General features: G+C 46.8%; 2 protein-coding genes across 5 annotated transcripts in view; both read right to left on the bottom strand.

Annotated features, from left to right (window-relative positions):
* plcb4b (phospholipase C, beta 4b) overlaps positions 1-6,236 on the bottom strand; it is a 53,509-nt gene extending 47,273 nt beyond the window's left edge. For 2 of the 4 annotated variants that reach the window (XM_076160142.1, XM_076160146.1), the window contains exon 1: positions 4,055-4,413. The gene's annotated coding sequence lies outside the window, so the exon portion shown is untranslated. Of the gene's footprint in view, positions 1-4,054; positions 4,415-6,145 lie in introns of those variants that run through there. The other 2 variants (XM_076160143.1, XM_076160150.1) reach the window with 2 other exon arrangements.
* Positions 6,237-9,601: 3,365 nt separating this feature from the next.
* The window catches only part of plcb1l (phospholipase C beta 1-like), an 86,740-nt gene continuing 78,894 nt past the window's right edge, over positions 9,602-17,447 (bottom strand). The window contains exons 32-33 of the mRNA XM_076160205.1: positions 17,177-17,263; positions 9,602-10,519 (exon numbers count right to left, since the gene is read on the bottom strand). Of these exons, the coding sequence (XP_076016320.1) occupies positions 10,295-10,519; positions 17,177-17,263 (312 nt within the window). The 3' untranslated portion in view covers positions 9,602-10,294. The remainder of the gene's footprint in view (positions 10,520-17,176; positions 17,264-17,447) is intronic.

Raw genomic sequence — 17,447 nt, 5'->3', positions numbered from 1 at the left:
AGACAAGCACATCCACATCCAGCTTCTGCAGAGGATGCTCGGCTACAACCAGAGCGAATACCTCCACCAAGGCTGAACAAGGCAAACATATTCTTTTGAAGAAATTGACAAAAATATAGAAAAATACCAAATCTTCACAACTTCCGCTGAAATCAATCAGCACCTCAATGTCATTCGTCCGACCCTGAGCTGTGCACATGAGCTTCTTGAGCAGTCCTGAGAACAAACAAACGAGAAGTAATTACGACGTGGTCAGGCAGCATCATGACTTCGTCAACAGAAAGGCCAGACAATGACACGACACGTTTTCATCATTACACTACTCGTCAGCTGCTGTCCTACGTCCACACAGATCTCATTATGAGTCATTCATCATTGGTAGCGATGACTGACAGCCGCTGTGAGAGGAAACTGCACTAAAAACGTGATAACCCCATCAAAACAAAAGGGATGGAACTAGAGACAGCTGAGCTAATCAAGACCAGACCAGCTTAATTACAAGAGAGAGAGGGAGAGAGAAGCAGAGCGAGAACAAACAACAGGGGGACGAGTCGGTAAGCTGGCAGACCGGGACTGAGTCCAACTGGAGTCCCACGAGAGCAAACCTCCCACATTTCAGCCTCGTACAGAAGTTTGACCCCGCAGTTAAACTCAAGACTCCACAGACTTAAGTGTCCAGAATGAACTTCAGACTGAAGTTCAGTTCGCCAACGCCTCAGGATCCTGAAGCATTATCTGGATGGCATTTGGTGACGACAGGACTTTCATCAGCGCACGTACGTGTCATCTGGATGCCGTCCGCGTCGTGATTGGATCTGGGCCGGTGAGTCATTGCACAATTAAAATCGGTCCGTCCTCTTCACTCCTGCGGACGATCGTCATGCTATTGAGTGAAATACCTCAGGACTATTTTGCGTGGGTGCTCACAGCTCACATCGTTCTTGCAGTCAGCTGTGTTTTTTCACCAATTTTGTTGACTCTTTGACATGATTTCTACCCCCAATTTCGCTTTTAATTTGAAAGGCAATCAAACCCTGAGGCGTGATGAACCTTCACACCCATTTAAGAGCTTTTGATGCTATTCATCCATTTTTCTGACTGTGTTCTGTGATTCCATCTGTGTTCGCTGCATCCTGGGAATCAAAGGCTGCTACATTGGACAGATGTGCACTGAGACTCTGAACTCACTTCCTGCTCTCCACTCCACTGTGTGTGTGTTGTGCAGTCTGGTCATGCAGGAGTGTGTCGCCTCTCTGTGACTCTTGAGTTTGAGATATTGTCACCGTGCTGGCTAAATGTCAAAACGCAGAGAGGAACGCACCAAATTCATCTCACACACACACTCACACACACTCTCACACACACACTCACACACACTCTCACACACACACACACACACACACACACACACACACACACACACACACACACACACACACACACACACACACACACACACACACACACACACACACACACACACACACACACACACACACACACACACACACACACACACACACACACACTTCCATATTATAGAGGTGTGTTCTATACTGCATTGTTGTTTAGATGCAGAAACTATCATCACCATGAATGAGTCACTTCTGCTTTGAGCCCTAACAGAGGGAAGTCATTACACTCAGAGTTTATTCCTCAAATCATCAATAATCTGCGGCCGGGATTGGATTTTAGCACCAATCAACTCGACATCTCATTACTGAATAAACAAACACTTTAATAGCGTTTTCCTGTGCAGCACCTCTTTCATTCTTCACGGTTCTCCTCATCTAGCCATCACAGACTCGGACCTATACGTGTGCACCAAACTCATAACACTTACTAAGCAATCAAGCCCAGAAAAAGAGTAAATACAAACACCTACACACCCTCAGTTAGACGTTAAGCTTCTTACTACGCCTCGTTTCATCAAAAACGCTCGCCGCCTTTTAAGCTTTTAAGCCACAGGTGAGAGATTGTTATTGCTTGAGAGACACTCGTGTTTGCCTCTGTAATCACCGGCGAAACGTTTGACGCTGCAGTGTCAATACGCCGGCACAGAATTAGTCTTTCTTTACACAATGTTGGAGATCTCTCCCGCTGAGCAGCAGAGGACACGCGTTTGGTGCAGAGTGGGAGGAGGACGCAGCGCTCAGACACTCCACAGCAAACACAGACCAAGAGCCAAGGATGTCATTCGGATTGCAGTTTAGGGTGAAGTAACGCACGGCGGTGCTGCGTGAGGCGGTGGGAGCTCAGGTGGGCCGAGACATTCGTCCAGACGTCACCTACATTGATCCATCAAGCCTGCGAAGCCGAGCGTCGCCTTAGGGACAATAACACATCGTGTGGTGTTTACCGTGCAAACAGGACGACAGAGCTGCCTACTGCTTATTCCTGAGCAAATATCCTACTGTGTGTGTGTGTGTGTGTGTGTGTGTGTGTGTGTGTGTGTGTGTGTGGTGTGTGTGCCATGAAACAGGTTTGAAAGAAGGGAACCTGCTGCACCTCCAGCACAGTGAGACAAAAACACTGGTCGGCTTTGTTTTTTGAAAAGAATTTTTCGATCATAGGTTCTAACCCCAAACCTGGAGACATTTAAGAGAATCTGAGACACTCCAAGACCATGAAAAGACACTCTTCAGACAGCTTATCTCTCTCCCTCTCTCTCTGTGTTTGTCTCTCTCCTTCATCTGTTGATCAGACACCTGTACACATCGTTCTCAGTTCATCTTCTCCTCATCCTCTCTTTTCAAATCAAACCAATTTTAGAGCCATTTAGCAGTATACAGTGTTGTTATTGTGCGTAATTGCTAAGCAAAGCCGCACAACAGAGAGCCTTTAACAGCACAGTAAAGCTGAGTGTGTGTGTGTGTATGATCTCTCTCCTCAACACATCTGACCAGACATTTCCTGAAATTGATTCAAGCTTATGTCCAAAATCAAGCAGCAGCGCAGGCTCAAATAAACGCCTCTGCATCTCTCTGAGCTCAGATTCATCACGCTGGCAGGAGAGAGATGGATTCTAAAGAACCACGGCTGGGTTCTGGCTCCTGTGTGTGTGTGTGTGTGTGTGTGTGTTGGACTGTGATCATAGTGCTTTAGATTGTCTGAACTAAACCTCTTTGCCATTTCTCCTCCACAATGACTCTAATCTGGTTACACAACAGGAACCAAACCCAATACATTCACCCATTCACTTCACACAGGTGGTTACACACACACACACACTACAGAAGCAGCAGTTAAACAGTGAAGAGGCACAGATTCTGTCAGAGTTCTGCACTTTGACACCAGATTCCACCTTGATGCCGTCTGGGAGGTTTGCATGCAGCTGCAGCTCATTAACAGCATACATTCATCATCATCATCCTCCTCTCACGGAACCGCACTCTGCATTTGCATTAAACATTCATGCACAGACACACACACACACACACACACATGCACACACACACACACAGCCGCGCTACTGTCTCTGGGTTTGACCACCGGCTCGTTTGGGCACCATGCGGGGAGCCGCAGGTCACCTCGGCCGGCTGCCTACAGTCCCGCTACACTTAGCTGTGTGGCTGCCGCTCTGTCCCGCTACTCTTAGCTCTGTGGCTGCCGCTCTGTCCCGCTACTCTTAGCTCTGTGGCTGCCGCTCTGTCCCGCTACACTTAGCTCTGCTCTGCTAGCCTCCCGGGCGGTGCAAACACCATCATCTCTGCGCCCTTTGTCAAGTTTACAAGCGGCGCCGGAGCCATGTTCCGGTCCGTGAACGCGACAGAGCAGCGACAGCGGCGATAAATTCGACATTAAACTGTCAAACGTGGATTTAATGCATCTGGCTAGCTAGCTAGCACGGCTACAGTCTCCAGCTGTGTGTGTGTGATGCTGTCTGGGTGATGCGGGGAGGCTCTGGAGTGAACGCGGCTCCGCTCCGTCCTGCCTCCGCCGCATCACCCTGACGGTGAAAGCAGCGACACAACGCAGCGATCAGCCCCGCTACAGCAGCGCCTCACCGGGCACAAACACATCAACTCCCCTCTAACACACTCGCGGTTCTTACGTGATTTCGCTGTTGGAGACGCGGGCTGTTTAATCCACTGATGCTGCGCGGTGCAGAGTCCTGGCCGGGATTTTCTCCAGGAGTGTGTGTGTGTGTGTGTGTGTGTGTGTGAGAGCTTGTGTGTGTGTGTGTGTGTGAGTGAGCGTGTGTTCCAGCTGCCGCTCTCTCTCTCCCGTCTCTCCCCGGCTGTGAGCTCCGTGTCCCGGCTGTCCCGCTCTCTTGTACCCACTCGCCCTCCAGTGGAGAATGAAGCCTTGATGCGCTTTGATCCGGAGCCCCGCGCGCCGCCTCCCTGCGTGTGTGTGTCTGACAGTTTGTGTGTGTGTGAGTGTGTGTGTGTGCAGATGAGTGAATGAGTGTGTTTTGGGCTGACAGAGTGAGTCATCCAGCAGATCCAGATTCCGCTCCTCCCTCCTCTCTAACAGCTGACTACTGTAGCCGCCATGTGCTGATCAAGACAAACACCGCCCCCTCCCTCCACCTCCTCCACCACCCTGAGCGCCTCTGATCCTCCTGCCTCCTCCACTGACACCAGGGGCCGATGTAATGATCCCGGGGCCTGGACAGATCTAAACCTGACTCCTAATCGAACACATCGACGGGAATCAATGAAAAAAATATATATAGATGTGTAAGCAGCAAACACCTAGAGAGAGCAAACCTCCGCCAAGGCCAAACATGTCTCTGTAACAACATAACAGCCCAAACCTGCACCTCTGTGAACAGGTGACACCCTGACAGTCAAAACCTCCCACAGTAACGTGAATGATCTCAATTAGTTAAGGAGATAAGAAGGAGATGGAGCTCTGTAGATGATGAAGATCCAATCTGTTCTTACTGAATCAGCTGGATGAAGACCAGATCCAGATCTTGCTGATCCAGAGCCAGTGGTCGTGGGTCTGGCTGTGCCATACTCAGTCTCTGCTACCATCTAGTGGTCACTTAGTGTTAAAACCGGACAAGCAGTCTGAATGGTTAGCTATGGCCAAAAAATGACCATTATGACTACAACCTTATGACCCGGAACTGTCTCAAAATCTATATGTAAAAAGAATAATATATAATAATCAACAAATGAAAAAGAACGTAAATATTCTTCGACCCAATAGATTCTGCTGCTTTGAACTTTTTACTACTTGTACAACTTTACAGAGAGTGTAAAGAAAAGGAGTGTTTAGGGGGTAAAATAGCCGGACTGGTCTGGTAGTTCTTCCTCCTCCCCGGGTGTTTTAGGTCAGCATGGGGGACGTTTCTCTGGGAGTTTCTCAGAGTTTGTTTACTGCATCTAATACTCTCACGATCTAAGTCTTTATGTACTGCAGCCAAACATCAGAAGCTCTTAACCCCAACCGTTTCCTAAATAACACAAAGTTCCCATTGAAATTACATGATCTCAGTGAAAAATAATAAATAATCACCCTCTAGTGGAACCTCTCAATCATATGCTGTCAGATTCAGCTTAGTGCAAACCACAGGAAGCAGAACCGCATATATATACAACATACTGGATGTATATTTCAGGCTTTCTGCTTCCTAAATATGGATGAGGCAGAGCCCACAGCCTGCTCAGACAAGAGGCAGAGACATGGGAATCCATCCATGCTGGTGAAGAGGCAGAGGATAGGAGAGCAGAGACATGTAGGGGACGAGAGCGCCACACCCAAAGATGTACACCACCATCAACGTCAAGGACACATATCAGACATCAGGACCATGGAAGGTTTGCTTTGGATTCCGCAATCGTTCATTTGGCCAGATCTACACCACAGCACTGTGAGTGTCACTTACAGAGCAATTATGGCAAAAACATTAACATCTGTTCTTGTTATCTCCATATGTTTGTACAAATAATGAGGTCACATGTTAAAGCAGACATTGTGATATCCAAATCTGTGGTCAACTTTGTCACAAACAGCCAGCTGGCAGGGACGCATGCAGACGAGTTATTGACATCTGCAACAGTGACTCCTACTGGTCGGTCAGGGCGTCTGACCACAAAGTACAGCCTCACAAATTTAGCACTTGTATGTGGGTGTGTCTACCTGTGTGTTGAGGTGTATGTATGTGTGTGTGTGTGTGTAATCAAGGTACCTTTTTCAAGCTTCACTCTGTGGTCCTCTTCTCTGCTGCCGCCCTGGTGTGCCTCATTAAGGCTCAGTTACAGGACACATCCTCCTCTTCCTCCTCCTCCTCCTCCTCCTCCTCAGTAGCAGATGGACAGACACAGGCGATATTCCTGGGAGTTTGGAGGGGGGGGGGGTCACTGTTTATATAACCCAGAGAATCTTATTAAAAAATCCGCTCTCCTTCCGCCCTGAACTCAGGGTTAATTAGCTCACTTCCTAGTCGGCGGAATGCATGGAGGCCTCTGAGTGGTCACAGCGGTTGTTATGGACGACCAGGCTTCCCTTATCTCCTGTTGCCTGTTGGGACTCTGAGGAGCTGCGGCTGAGAAGGACACACACAGTGTTTATGTCTCCTACAAAAACATGCCCGCACACACACGGCCACTCTCACAGACACACTCAAGCCACACACACACATAAAGTCCTTCACACACAAACAAAATAGGCACACACTCTTTTATTTAAAAATAGATTCATGTACAAATTGAAATCTTATTTTTAAAGTTTATATTCAACTAGTTTTGTTTTGTCTTAATTAAATCTTATTAGTATGATCATTTTATATATTTTAATTAATTTTAGTATTTTGTGTTATTTTATTCATTTTTGATTCATTGTCATTTTTCTGGTTTTATGAAATTTCTTATCTTATCATATATTTCATTGGAAAAATAAAAAAATGTCTTTTTTGTTATCAATATGGGTTGGATTCATAAGAAAGCAGCTCCACAGAGCGTCCTGACATGTGTTCGTCTCCTCACATCCACCAGTCACTGACTCATGTGCTCTCATTTACAAGTTCCTCTTTGGCTTATTTGAAAGATATGGTTACCTAGGAGATAACAGGAAGTAGGCCATGGAGGTACTCCCCTGCCCTTGAGTATGACACACACACACACTGCCTGTGTGGCCCATGGATGCAAAACACACATGCACACACATGCGCACACACACACATGCACACACACACACATGCGCACATACACACATGCGCACACACACACACACACACACACTCCGTATGGTCGACCTAGTATTGCAGCCATACATTAGTATTTGTCAAAATGAAGTAGGTGGTTTTCAAACTGTGGTTCGTGTACCACAGGTGGTTCATGAAGTGGATTCATGGATCCAAGTGAGAGATGAAACAGTGAAAGACATTAAGCAACATAAAGGAGTGAGAATAGCTTCATACAGATAATGTGTAAATCAAATGGATGAAGGACACAAAGATCAACAACCCAACACTGCTGTGAGACGATAACAAATCAAAAAGACAAACACAACTTCAAATTACAATAATAACCACATTTATTTTAATTACAGGCAAATTCCCTTTACACTATATATTTAGTTTTTTTTATCCACTTCATATTATTTCCTTTATGTCATACATACATTTACAATTCCAGAGTGCATACACTTAGGGTGACGGGAGGGGGCGGGGCTATTAAATAAAGTGGTTCAAGACGAAAAAGAAGGACGTCTCGCATTTCTCATGAGACACACGTCAAATACTGCTCGTCACAAGCTTTACTCAGTAGTGGTACTGTACTAAAAAGTGCACACAGTCAATTCAATATCAGACAGCTTCATATAATATCATATAATGGCCATTTCATGAAACAATGGTGCATTTCACACATTCAACATCAAACAAGGCAAACCTATTGAAAGGCACAGGACTCTCACATTGATAAAAAGTGATTCGTACGTACACTTCTGCTAATCCCTCGCTTTCAAATCAGCCGTAAAGATGAGCCAATATCAAATGACACACATCTGTGAGTTCAATGGCACTGGACAGACAGGAAGTCAAAAACACTTCCTGGTTGTTACTGAATGTCAAATGTACACGGTTTACGGGTTAAAGAGGAAACAGTGCAGTTAATCCTAAAATCGTCATGTCATCGCGGTGACCTACAGATACAAACTAAGTCTGCGGGTTCAAAAGAACTTATCTATTTCCCTCCTTTAAACTACGGCTATCACCTGTGAGTGAATAATGTGAGTATCACAAACGGGGGGACAGACGTCTCACGGTCCCCAGGTCTCAGCTGTGTGTACTGGGAAATTGCACAAACATTACCCAACAGGAACAGGATGAGCCAATTTAGAAGAGGCCACTTGTGCCAAACTAGGTCCACCCTCTTCAGTTCCTAGTGTCCTTGGCTGGGTGTTTCAGTTCAAGGACACAAATGTAGAGAACACAGAGACACACAGGGGACATGTGTGAGCTCGCAGTGAGCTTCATCCAACAAGCGACACGAAGAGGCAGGAGGCTGCCGAAACTGGTTTGGGATATTTGTCAATATCGTGTTGAGACACAAACACGTAATTAGTGTTAACGACAACAATGTCCTGAAGTGAAAGTGTGTGTTGTTTTGCCGGTTTAAGTGATTGAGTTGAAATTACAAAGAGGACAAGTGGACAGAGGAGTATCAAGGAGACGCAGCACTCTGATTAGGACGTTTACAGGACTTATGTATACGACTTAATTCCTCAGTCAAATAAATATCTAAGTCAGAGTGTGACGTCCTCATGCTGCAATCATGTGACAAGTCTCTTATACTCAGTAAACAGCGGCCTCCTAAACATTTCATCCAAGTATTATAGCATTGTCTCCTTAATGGCAGCACAGCCTGGTGCTCAGAGTGTTGAGTCCATGTAAGCGTCTGACGGGAGGAGTTGGATGAAGCTCACTGCCGCCTGTTGTTGGGTCCTATGCTACTGTAACTAAGGGGTGTGGTGACTCTTCTGTCTGGTTTTGGCCACAGTTGTGCATCAAAGCCACATCGCCCGCCACTCCTCCTCCTCCTTTTCTTTTGCAGGTTTAGTTTAAGAGAAAATAGATTTACATTGAATGTCTGCTACAGAGCTACTGTACATTTACAGCTGTTCAGATACATGCAGATACTGTACAACACGCTTTCCCTTCACTTCCTCTCAGGCGACAAACAATCAGCACAAAGAAAAGAAGAACAACAACAGAGCACTGCTTTATGTTACCATGCCAATATCGTACAAACAACCATAAAAACAGACGGGTATTAAAACAAAATAGCAGCAACACATAGGCTTAGTTCTGTGAGAACAAAATGGAGAACCAGCAAGCCACCAGTGCCTCTGGGTTACAGTGAGAGTAACAGCGTTATCAGGCCCGGCCCCGACTTCATTGAGGTTATGTCTTAGCCTCAGTTTGTCTGTGTGTGTGTGGTTGTGTGTGTGTTATCAGGGAGGGATTGTTGTTTTGTTGTGAGGTGAGTCGTTGGTCTTGTGATGTTCTAATGGATTTTGAGGTGGATCTGGATCACAGTTTTAAAGTTATTCATTTTTTAAACATTGCCTTTAAGCCATAGACAACCATTCAGACTGTTTGTCCTGTGTTAATGCTCAGGCACCACTAGATGGTAGCCTTCAGACCAAAACACTCTCACTGGATTAGTAGGATCTGGATCAGGAGGATCTGAATGTGTTGGTCATCTTCAGAAAGGAGCCGTATTTATCCAGGTATAGAAAATGTTGTACACATTGGAATCTGCCGTGACTTCACCTTATTGGTAATCAATATGAAATCGATTGACCAGCAAATACTCGAATCCTGACATGGGTAGTCGGGGCCGGACCTAATAGTTCTGTTCTGACTGAAGCCTTCAGTGCAAATTACGTACAAGTGAATCAGATCCTCAGGCAGATGGAAGCTTCAGTGGAGGTTTAACAGAACAAGTTGACTTCACTTCAATAATAAAGTCCACTGTGAGTCTAAACTTAGGCTCTGCACTTTACCCACAACCGCCACTGTTAATATCATGAGAAGGAATCAAAATGAAACAAACTACTCTCTCTGTGCAATAGTTCAAGTAAGTTATTTCCTGCTTCGTCACTCATCCTGTGGCCGTACCCAAAGAGACGACAACATGACATACAAATACACAAAAAGGACCATTTTATATCAAAGGGTTGTTTTTCTGGATAAGACTGCAGGAGCGCTACTCACCGCGCCAGGCTCACATCTGATCTGGTTTACATTAGGGCCCCAGTCCAGTCTCATCCTAACTCTGTGGGCACAAACACATCCACCCCTTCAGTGTCCCAGTGTGAGGGCGCCCGGCCTCTAGAGGGGCGTGTCGTAGAAGCGCTCCGACGAGCCCTCCTCCGTGTCCTCCTCCGACGGCGGCGCCTTGTGGTTGAGCTTCTCCGTCGTGGAGGAGATGGAGAGGTTTCCGTGGACGCCGTCGTCGCTGAGCTTGGTCCTGCCGCTGTCCTGCACAAACTCTTGGATCTCCACGGGGAGCCGGCGGAATTTGTCCTGGTACTCCTGGTCCAGATCGCTCTGCAGCTGGACGGAGACACACAGGAGAGACATTAGGACACAAACAAGAAGATAACACTTGATTTCTGTCTTGACTATCATTCTCATGCTGCATGCAAGTGCTCATCAGAAGACACGGCCAAAACACAAGTACAGCAAGAACAAACATGGAGGCACAATAGATCATAATACTGATTTTGTTCTTTCATTCATTCATGAAAACTGTTTCAGGCATGGAGAACACGACTGCACAACTTTGTCAGCTGTGATTTCCAATTTGTTCCCAATTCCAACAAGACCTGAAGGCATCATGAAAGAACTTGTTCTGTACTTTGGCTGCACTGGAGGAAAGTCCAGGTGTAAGTGTGTGTAAGTGTGTGTAAGTGTAGCTAATGTAGCATGATCACATGACCTCATCAGACCATTTGAATGTTAACAGATCATTTTGCTGGTTTGCATGAAGTTGTTTGAAGGCAAAGCAACTCCCTGAGAATAACGTGGACCTATACAGTTTGACTTCTTGATTAGGTGGAAGATAAATGTGACAGACAGCTGATAACAGCTCGTGTTTACATGTCATGAGGCCCAAAGCAACTTCAAGCAAAGATTGTTTGATGATCACTTTGTGATGATGACCTTTGAGTCTCAAATACAGGACATCACTCCAAACACAGGGACGCCGATGACATCGCTCTATAGGTTAAAAGTCTCCAGGGGGGTTAACATGTTGTTTGTGGTTTCTTAAGGTCGGCCGCAGCTCCATAAACTTTTCACCTCCACGTTCACCGCTGAAATCGATTGGTCCCCAGAGGTGCCGGGGCCCCGTGGCACCCGGCACACACACCACCCTCCCTTCACTGAGCCAGCCAGCAAGCGAGCGAGCGAGGAGAAGCTGTTTTCTCTCAGGCATAGACGCCCCCAATGATTACAGATGACAAGATTGTATTCATTTCATTCTGAGCCAATAATTGCTGTAATGCTGATTTCTCTGTTTAACTACCCGGCTGGCTCCCACGGGAGAGCAGTAATTAAAAGAAAAGCAGCTAAGACGAATGGTGTCAGGAGTCTGGCGGCTCCACGACGTCACATCAGCGTCAACGGGAGATGAAACAATCGAGTCGTCTTTGAGACGCCGTCCGCTTCAGAACGCCGCCAACGCCGACGCAAACAAGAAAGTCTAATCTGAGCCACTGCTTAACACACGGCTGACTTCTGCCTTCACCTGTAAGATCAAGGAAGAGGAAGAGGAAGAGGAAGAGGAAGAGGAGGTCAAGTTTCCTCCGAGGACGCCGCCTCTCAAATGGAGTAGCGGTAAAATCTTGACGTGCTCGTCCTCACAGCTCTTTAACGCTCCAGCACACATTAGCCTGATATTAGATTATGCAAATGAAGCAGGACCTGGTTTCAGGTGAAGCGATGGAGGAACCAGTTCAAAGGTCAAACTGTTGACAGGTGTGAAGGCGAAGATGGTCGCTGCCTTCTCTGACCCTGATGTCACACTGATCTACATCTAAATTTGTGAGGGATTAAGATTTCATTAATCCCTGAGGCCCAGAGGGGAAAAACAGCTGAGACCCTGTTCACTTACTTCCTGTGTAACAGCAGTCAGCAGCGCATACAAAACCTCAGTTGTATCTGGAAAGCTGAGGTTATAAATGTGGTACGTTAAGTGATGATTGTTCATTTTGTCTTGATTAAGCAGAAACACATTGATGTGATTGGTGTGGTGTGTGTGTGTGTGTGTGTGTGTGTGTGTGTGCTTCTCTCTGTGATGTCGTTTCGGGTCCGGCATCACAGAGATCGTGTTCTGATTGGTGGGGCAGATTATGGGAGGGTTGGGCGGGACTTTTCCTAGATCTCAAGGTGACCTCAACCAGAAGACTCCTTTCTCTCTGTCCCTCCCCCCTTCTCTCTCTCTCTCTCTCTCTCTCTCGCCCTTGTTCTGAACAGCGCGGACGTCCAGTTCATCTCAAACCAGATGGTGAAAGATGCACCGCAGCTCGTCTCTCTGCTCTGCACTGCGTACAGCCTACATAGGGAAGGGACTGTCTGCACACCGTGTGTGCGTGTGCGTGTGTGTGTGCGCCTGTGTGTGTGCGTGTCTCCATGCTGAGGCACAAACACCCTCTGATTAAAACTGTCATCTCTCTCCAATCTGATGACACCCTGTGAAGGAGGTGGGAGCAGAGGGCAGAGGAGTGTGAGGGGGGGCCAGACAGGAACAAGTGTGCAAGTGTGTGTGTGTCTGTGTCTGTGTGTGTCTGTGTGCGCACTGTGCATGTAATCAACAGCTACAACGTGAAAAAGTGACGGCCGTGTTGGAGCACTGAGCGATGAACTCAGCCGGTATCTACGCTTGTTAGGGTGGCACCACCTCGGTCTGTTACTACGGTTACCAGCTTACGTTGTTGTTTCTAAACCAGTTTCACATCCATAAGGGGAATGACAGAACACCAGAACTATGAGAGGAGACATGTGGAACAGTCACAACTGTCTGAGAAAGTGACCGTCCTTATCTCAACATCTGGAGGAAACGTCTCAGATCAATTATTTATAAATAAATAAAGTGTGTGTGGTGTGTGTTTGTGTGTGTGTGTGCAGTCCAGTTTGTTTGGACACTCTTCAAACTTTGTCCCTTGTCTGTCAACAAACCGCACATATTTCTCTCTTAAAATACAGCACTGGGTGACCTTCTTCACCAGCTGTCCTGATTTTGAGGAGCTGTCGAGGGAAGAGGAGGAAGAGGAGGAAGAGTAGGAGGAGGAAGAGGAGCAAGAGGAGGAGGGAGAAGAGGAGGAGGAGGAGGAGGAGAGAGAGAAGGAGGGAGAAGAGGAGGAGGAGGAGGAGGCCAACGAAGAGCCAGATTCCTTCTTTGCTCTCAGCTGTGACATAACAGCGTCCATACACACTGAGCTTCATCATCACACCACCTCAACGTCTGGATCACACAGCAAAGCAGAGGTGAGCTGCACTGATGTGTGTGTAATGGCTGTGTGTGTGTGTGTGTGTGTGTGTGTCCTGACCTTGAGATTTAAACCCAAACACAGCTCAATTAGGCTAAAACTCACAATCTCACGTCCAAGAGATGAGACAGGGTCACCACCCCGTCAGCATGAAGGGCTGTAGAGCAGCGGGTGTGTGTGTGTGAGAGAGAGAGAGAGAGAGAGGGGGATGGGGGCAAGGGTAACAAGGCCAGAGAAAGTCTTTGCTTCATTTACATTCTCCCCGCTACATCACTATGAAAATGAACTGTGGAGGAGTGAAAACAAGGCAAGGACACATGTCTAATGTAACCGTTCTCTCTCTCACTTTCACTCTCACTCTCACTCTCACTCTCACTCTCACTCTCACTTATTCTCTCCCTCTCTCTCTGTCTTTCTCTCTCATCTATCTTCTCTAATGTATCCGTTGCTTTCTTGGATTCCTCTCTCCGGCGTGAGGAATGTCACAATCGCCCCGTGTTTCCCTACATGGATCTCTAAACGTGCAGGGAACCTTCCGACACCGGGATAGAACGAGTAGTATTTGAAATATGAGAGTATCGTTGAGAAAATAAATAAACTGACTTGGAATAATAACAAAATAAAAGCAAACCCCCTGAACATGATGCAGCACCTTTCAAGTACAGCGTTTCCTCTGTGTGGAGGGTTCACTCATCTGATCCCTGCCTTTCAAAGAGCAAGGCATTCAAGCAGGGAGCCGGCGCCGTTAGCCGAGTGTTACCGCCCACTCTGCAAGCGACAGCCTCGCTGATTCTCCGAAACCACTTTTGTGTTTGGTTTATGGGAGCTGCAGACTTTGACTTAGAGGTAAAGTGAAGCTGCAGTCTGAAGATGTGAACGTCTCAGAGGGTGAAGCAGAACGCTCAACGCTGAAGCTAAGATTGTTTTCTTTGAGATTAAATCGTACGAATTAGGTGTCTGGTTCGGTGTCAATCAAAGCTTTCCTTATAAAGTTAAAGCCTTCACGAGCTGTGACATTAAGACCTGAACACGGAGGCTGAAACCACACAAGGACTGAGTGAACAAAGACACAGAAAGCTGTTCAGAGTTCAGCACTGTGAAACGCTGCTCCCTTGTGGCGGGGCTGTTTTATGCAGTTCTACAAAGCTTGGGTCACACTAGAGGCAGTTTGGGTTTCATCACACCATCCTTCCTTTGGCTCACTTATGAAAGACAAACAGGGGGGGGGGGCTGTGATGGGGGCTAATCCAGGTCATGGCTAATAAAACAACACTAGTGTGACTCAAAGTCTGTGCGTGTGTGTGAGAGTGTGAGTGTGTGTGTGAGCGTGTGTGAGTCTATATGAGTTGGAAAGAGGAAGATACATACTCTACTCCCTCTCTCCCTCTCTCTCTCTCTCTCTCTCTCTCACACTGTTCTGACCCACTTTCTCCTCTGGGCTCCGAGCAGCCGCTAATGGACAGCTATAAGCATCCCTGGTCTGTGGAGACCCTGAGAGCTGTGCAGCCCACCAGGGTTACCGCGGCGACGGAAGCCCGCGCGCTCGTGTGTGTGTGTGTGTGTGTGTGTGTGTGTGTGTGTACATGCATGTGACAGACCAACCTAAAAAAACATCTATTTCAGTCACACCTTAGCTGCTTCAAGGTTCTAAAATCAAAACAGCGTCGCAAACAGCAAATGAATTTAATTCACGATGTTTATGTGAACTTTTTACAGCTGGAAAACAGATTTAAGCTTTACGGTGCAAACTAAATTGATTTAAATCCCAACAATCCCGCCAATTCTGGTTAAACGGTCATCGTGTCCCCACATCGAGGTAAGATCTCAGTCACACTCAGCCAAAAATTGGAACACGTACGTAAGTTGTATACACGTGACCGTAACATAAATATAACGTCACACTAGAGGGCGCCAAACAGCATGCAGAGCCTGCAGGTGGTGAACACGAGCCAGAGCATCTGGTGTTAGATGGATCAGGAAGAGAGACGTGAAGAGGCGTGTCGTCACTCCCAGCACGAGCGCACAGGTGTCGCCGTGCCGCTAACAATCCAATCAAAGCACGCCCTGGGGAGGCTGCGGCGCCCTGCGCGGCCACAGACGGCGCTCCGGGAAGACGCAGTGTGGAGAAAAAGGACGAGGCAGCGCAAACTGCAAACACACTCAGGCCTGTGTTGAATGTGCATTCTTGTTATCTGGACACTGATCAGAGGTCACACTGTGATTGGAATCCTCAAAATATGAGGGAATTTAGCTATCACGTTTGCCAGGACTGGAAGATTCCTGAAAGGACACAAAGCATTTGGGAAAAGTCTTTTCCTCTGGTCTCAGCTCCTGGTTTCTGCCTCGTAGAGGAACGATGAACAGCTTACTGGCTGTGAAAACAAGCCAGGGAGCAGTGATGGAGGCAATATGTCTCCCTGATGGCCAGCGCTGGCGTACGTGTGAATGTACGAGCCTGCGTGGGAGACGTGCGGGCACTTCCTTACTTGAAAGAAATGTAAGGAAGATGAAAATGAAGGGAGAGAGGAAGGAGAAAACACCACGGTGTCTCCCCACTGCACCAGGCTTCAGTCTGCACACACACAACCACCTGTGCACACACACCAGCACACACACACACACACACACAGTCGTATGTCGACGAGCAGGAGTCCTGTGCGGTCGTCATGGAAACCCATGCCAACCCCCCGCCCCTCAATCCCCCCAATCTCTCATATCCTCCTCGATCCTTTGAGTCTCTGCAATCTGTTAATTTGGAACTGAATCCTTGTGACGCAATGAATGGAAAGAGGAGGAAGAGGAGGAGGAGGGAGAAGGGTAAAGAGGAGGTGAGGGTTAGAGGAGATGGGACAGGAGGTGAAGAGGAGGGGAGCGAGAGAGAGAGTGTGTGTGTGTGTGTGTGTGTGATCTTCTCCTCTCATCCTGTCTCTGTCAGCCACTATTTCCTCTCATCACAGACTTTGATCTGCACTGTCTCTGCCTGGCAGGGATGCATCAATAATGCACACACACGCTGCACACACACACACACACAGCCCACAGGGAGCACTGAGGGGAAACCAGAGTCAGTTAAGTAAAATCTATTTTATCCACGCAACAGTGTGTGTGTGTGTGTGTGTGTGAGTGTGTGTGCAGTGCACTTCTGCTCTGTTATACAAGCTGCAATCTCAAAATCAATTCAGAAATTCATTTATGTAGACACATACACAGATCCTGATGAGGATCAATATGTTTAGGCTCAAACTAAACAACGTTTCATCCTGAATGTTCACTGCACTAATAACACTAATATGATTGATACTACTGTAGTAATACCACTAATGTATGCATACACACCTTTCAGGACAGCCAAGGTCACTGTACATAAACCAAACCCCCAACCACGGCACAACTGTGATCAAACACCACCACAGGAAAGAGGAGAAGTGATTTTAGAGTGAGTAAAGGTGTGAGAGGCTCAATGTATTGATACATGATACTACATGATACCTTAACACTATCAAAGGATCAGCTTACATGCTACATGTTACTGTCTGATGTCATCTGATCTGATCTGACAGTGTGTGTGTGTTCTGCCTGCCACACACACGCACGCACATAAATGTATAGTGCAGGCCCTTTCATGAGGTATAGATTCATATTGACCAAACAGAGCTACAGAGCCTCATCTGCAGGCTCAGTTTGCCCCCTGGTGGTTAAAATGAGTAGCATTCATTCTTACCTTTGGTCTCTCATCCAAGATCTGCTGCCTCATGTCCTTGTGCTTCTCTAGTAGCCTCTCCTGCCGCTTACACTGTGCATCTTCCAGCTACGCACACACACACACACAAACGCACACAGGTTATGACAATGCCACACATGATGGTTCTGTTTGTACATACATGTAGGTGCATATACTGTATGTGTTGTACATTACTGTAGTATTATAGTGCTGTAGTATTATAAATATATATATATATATATATATATATATATATATATATATTTATATA

This window comes from Genypterus blacodes, unplaced genomic scaffold, assembly GCF_046128005.1.
Source record: "Genypterus blacodes isolate CSIRO-AG114 ecotype Tasmania unplaced genomic scaffold, CSIRO-AGI_Gbla_v1 ptg000104l_1, whole genome shotgun sequence".
Taxonomy (NCBI): domain Eukaryota; kingdom Metazoa; phylum Chordata; class Actinopteri; order Ophidiiformes; family Ophidiidae; genus Genypterus; species Genypterus blacodes.
The sequence above is the reverse complement of the archived record's forward strand: the minus strand, read 5'-3'. Positions and strand labels throughout refer to the sequence as shown.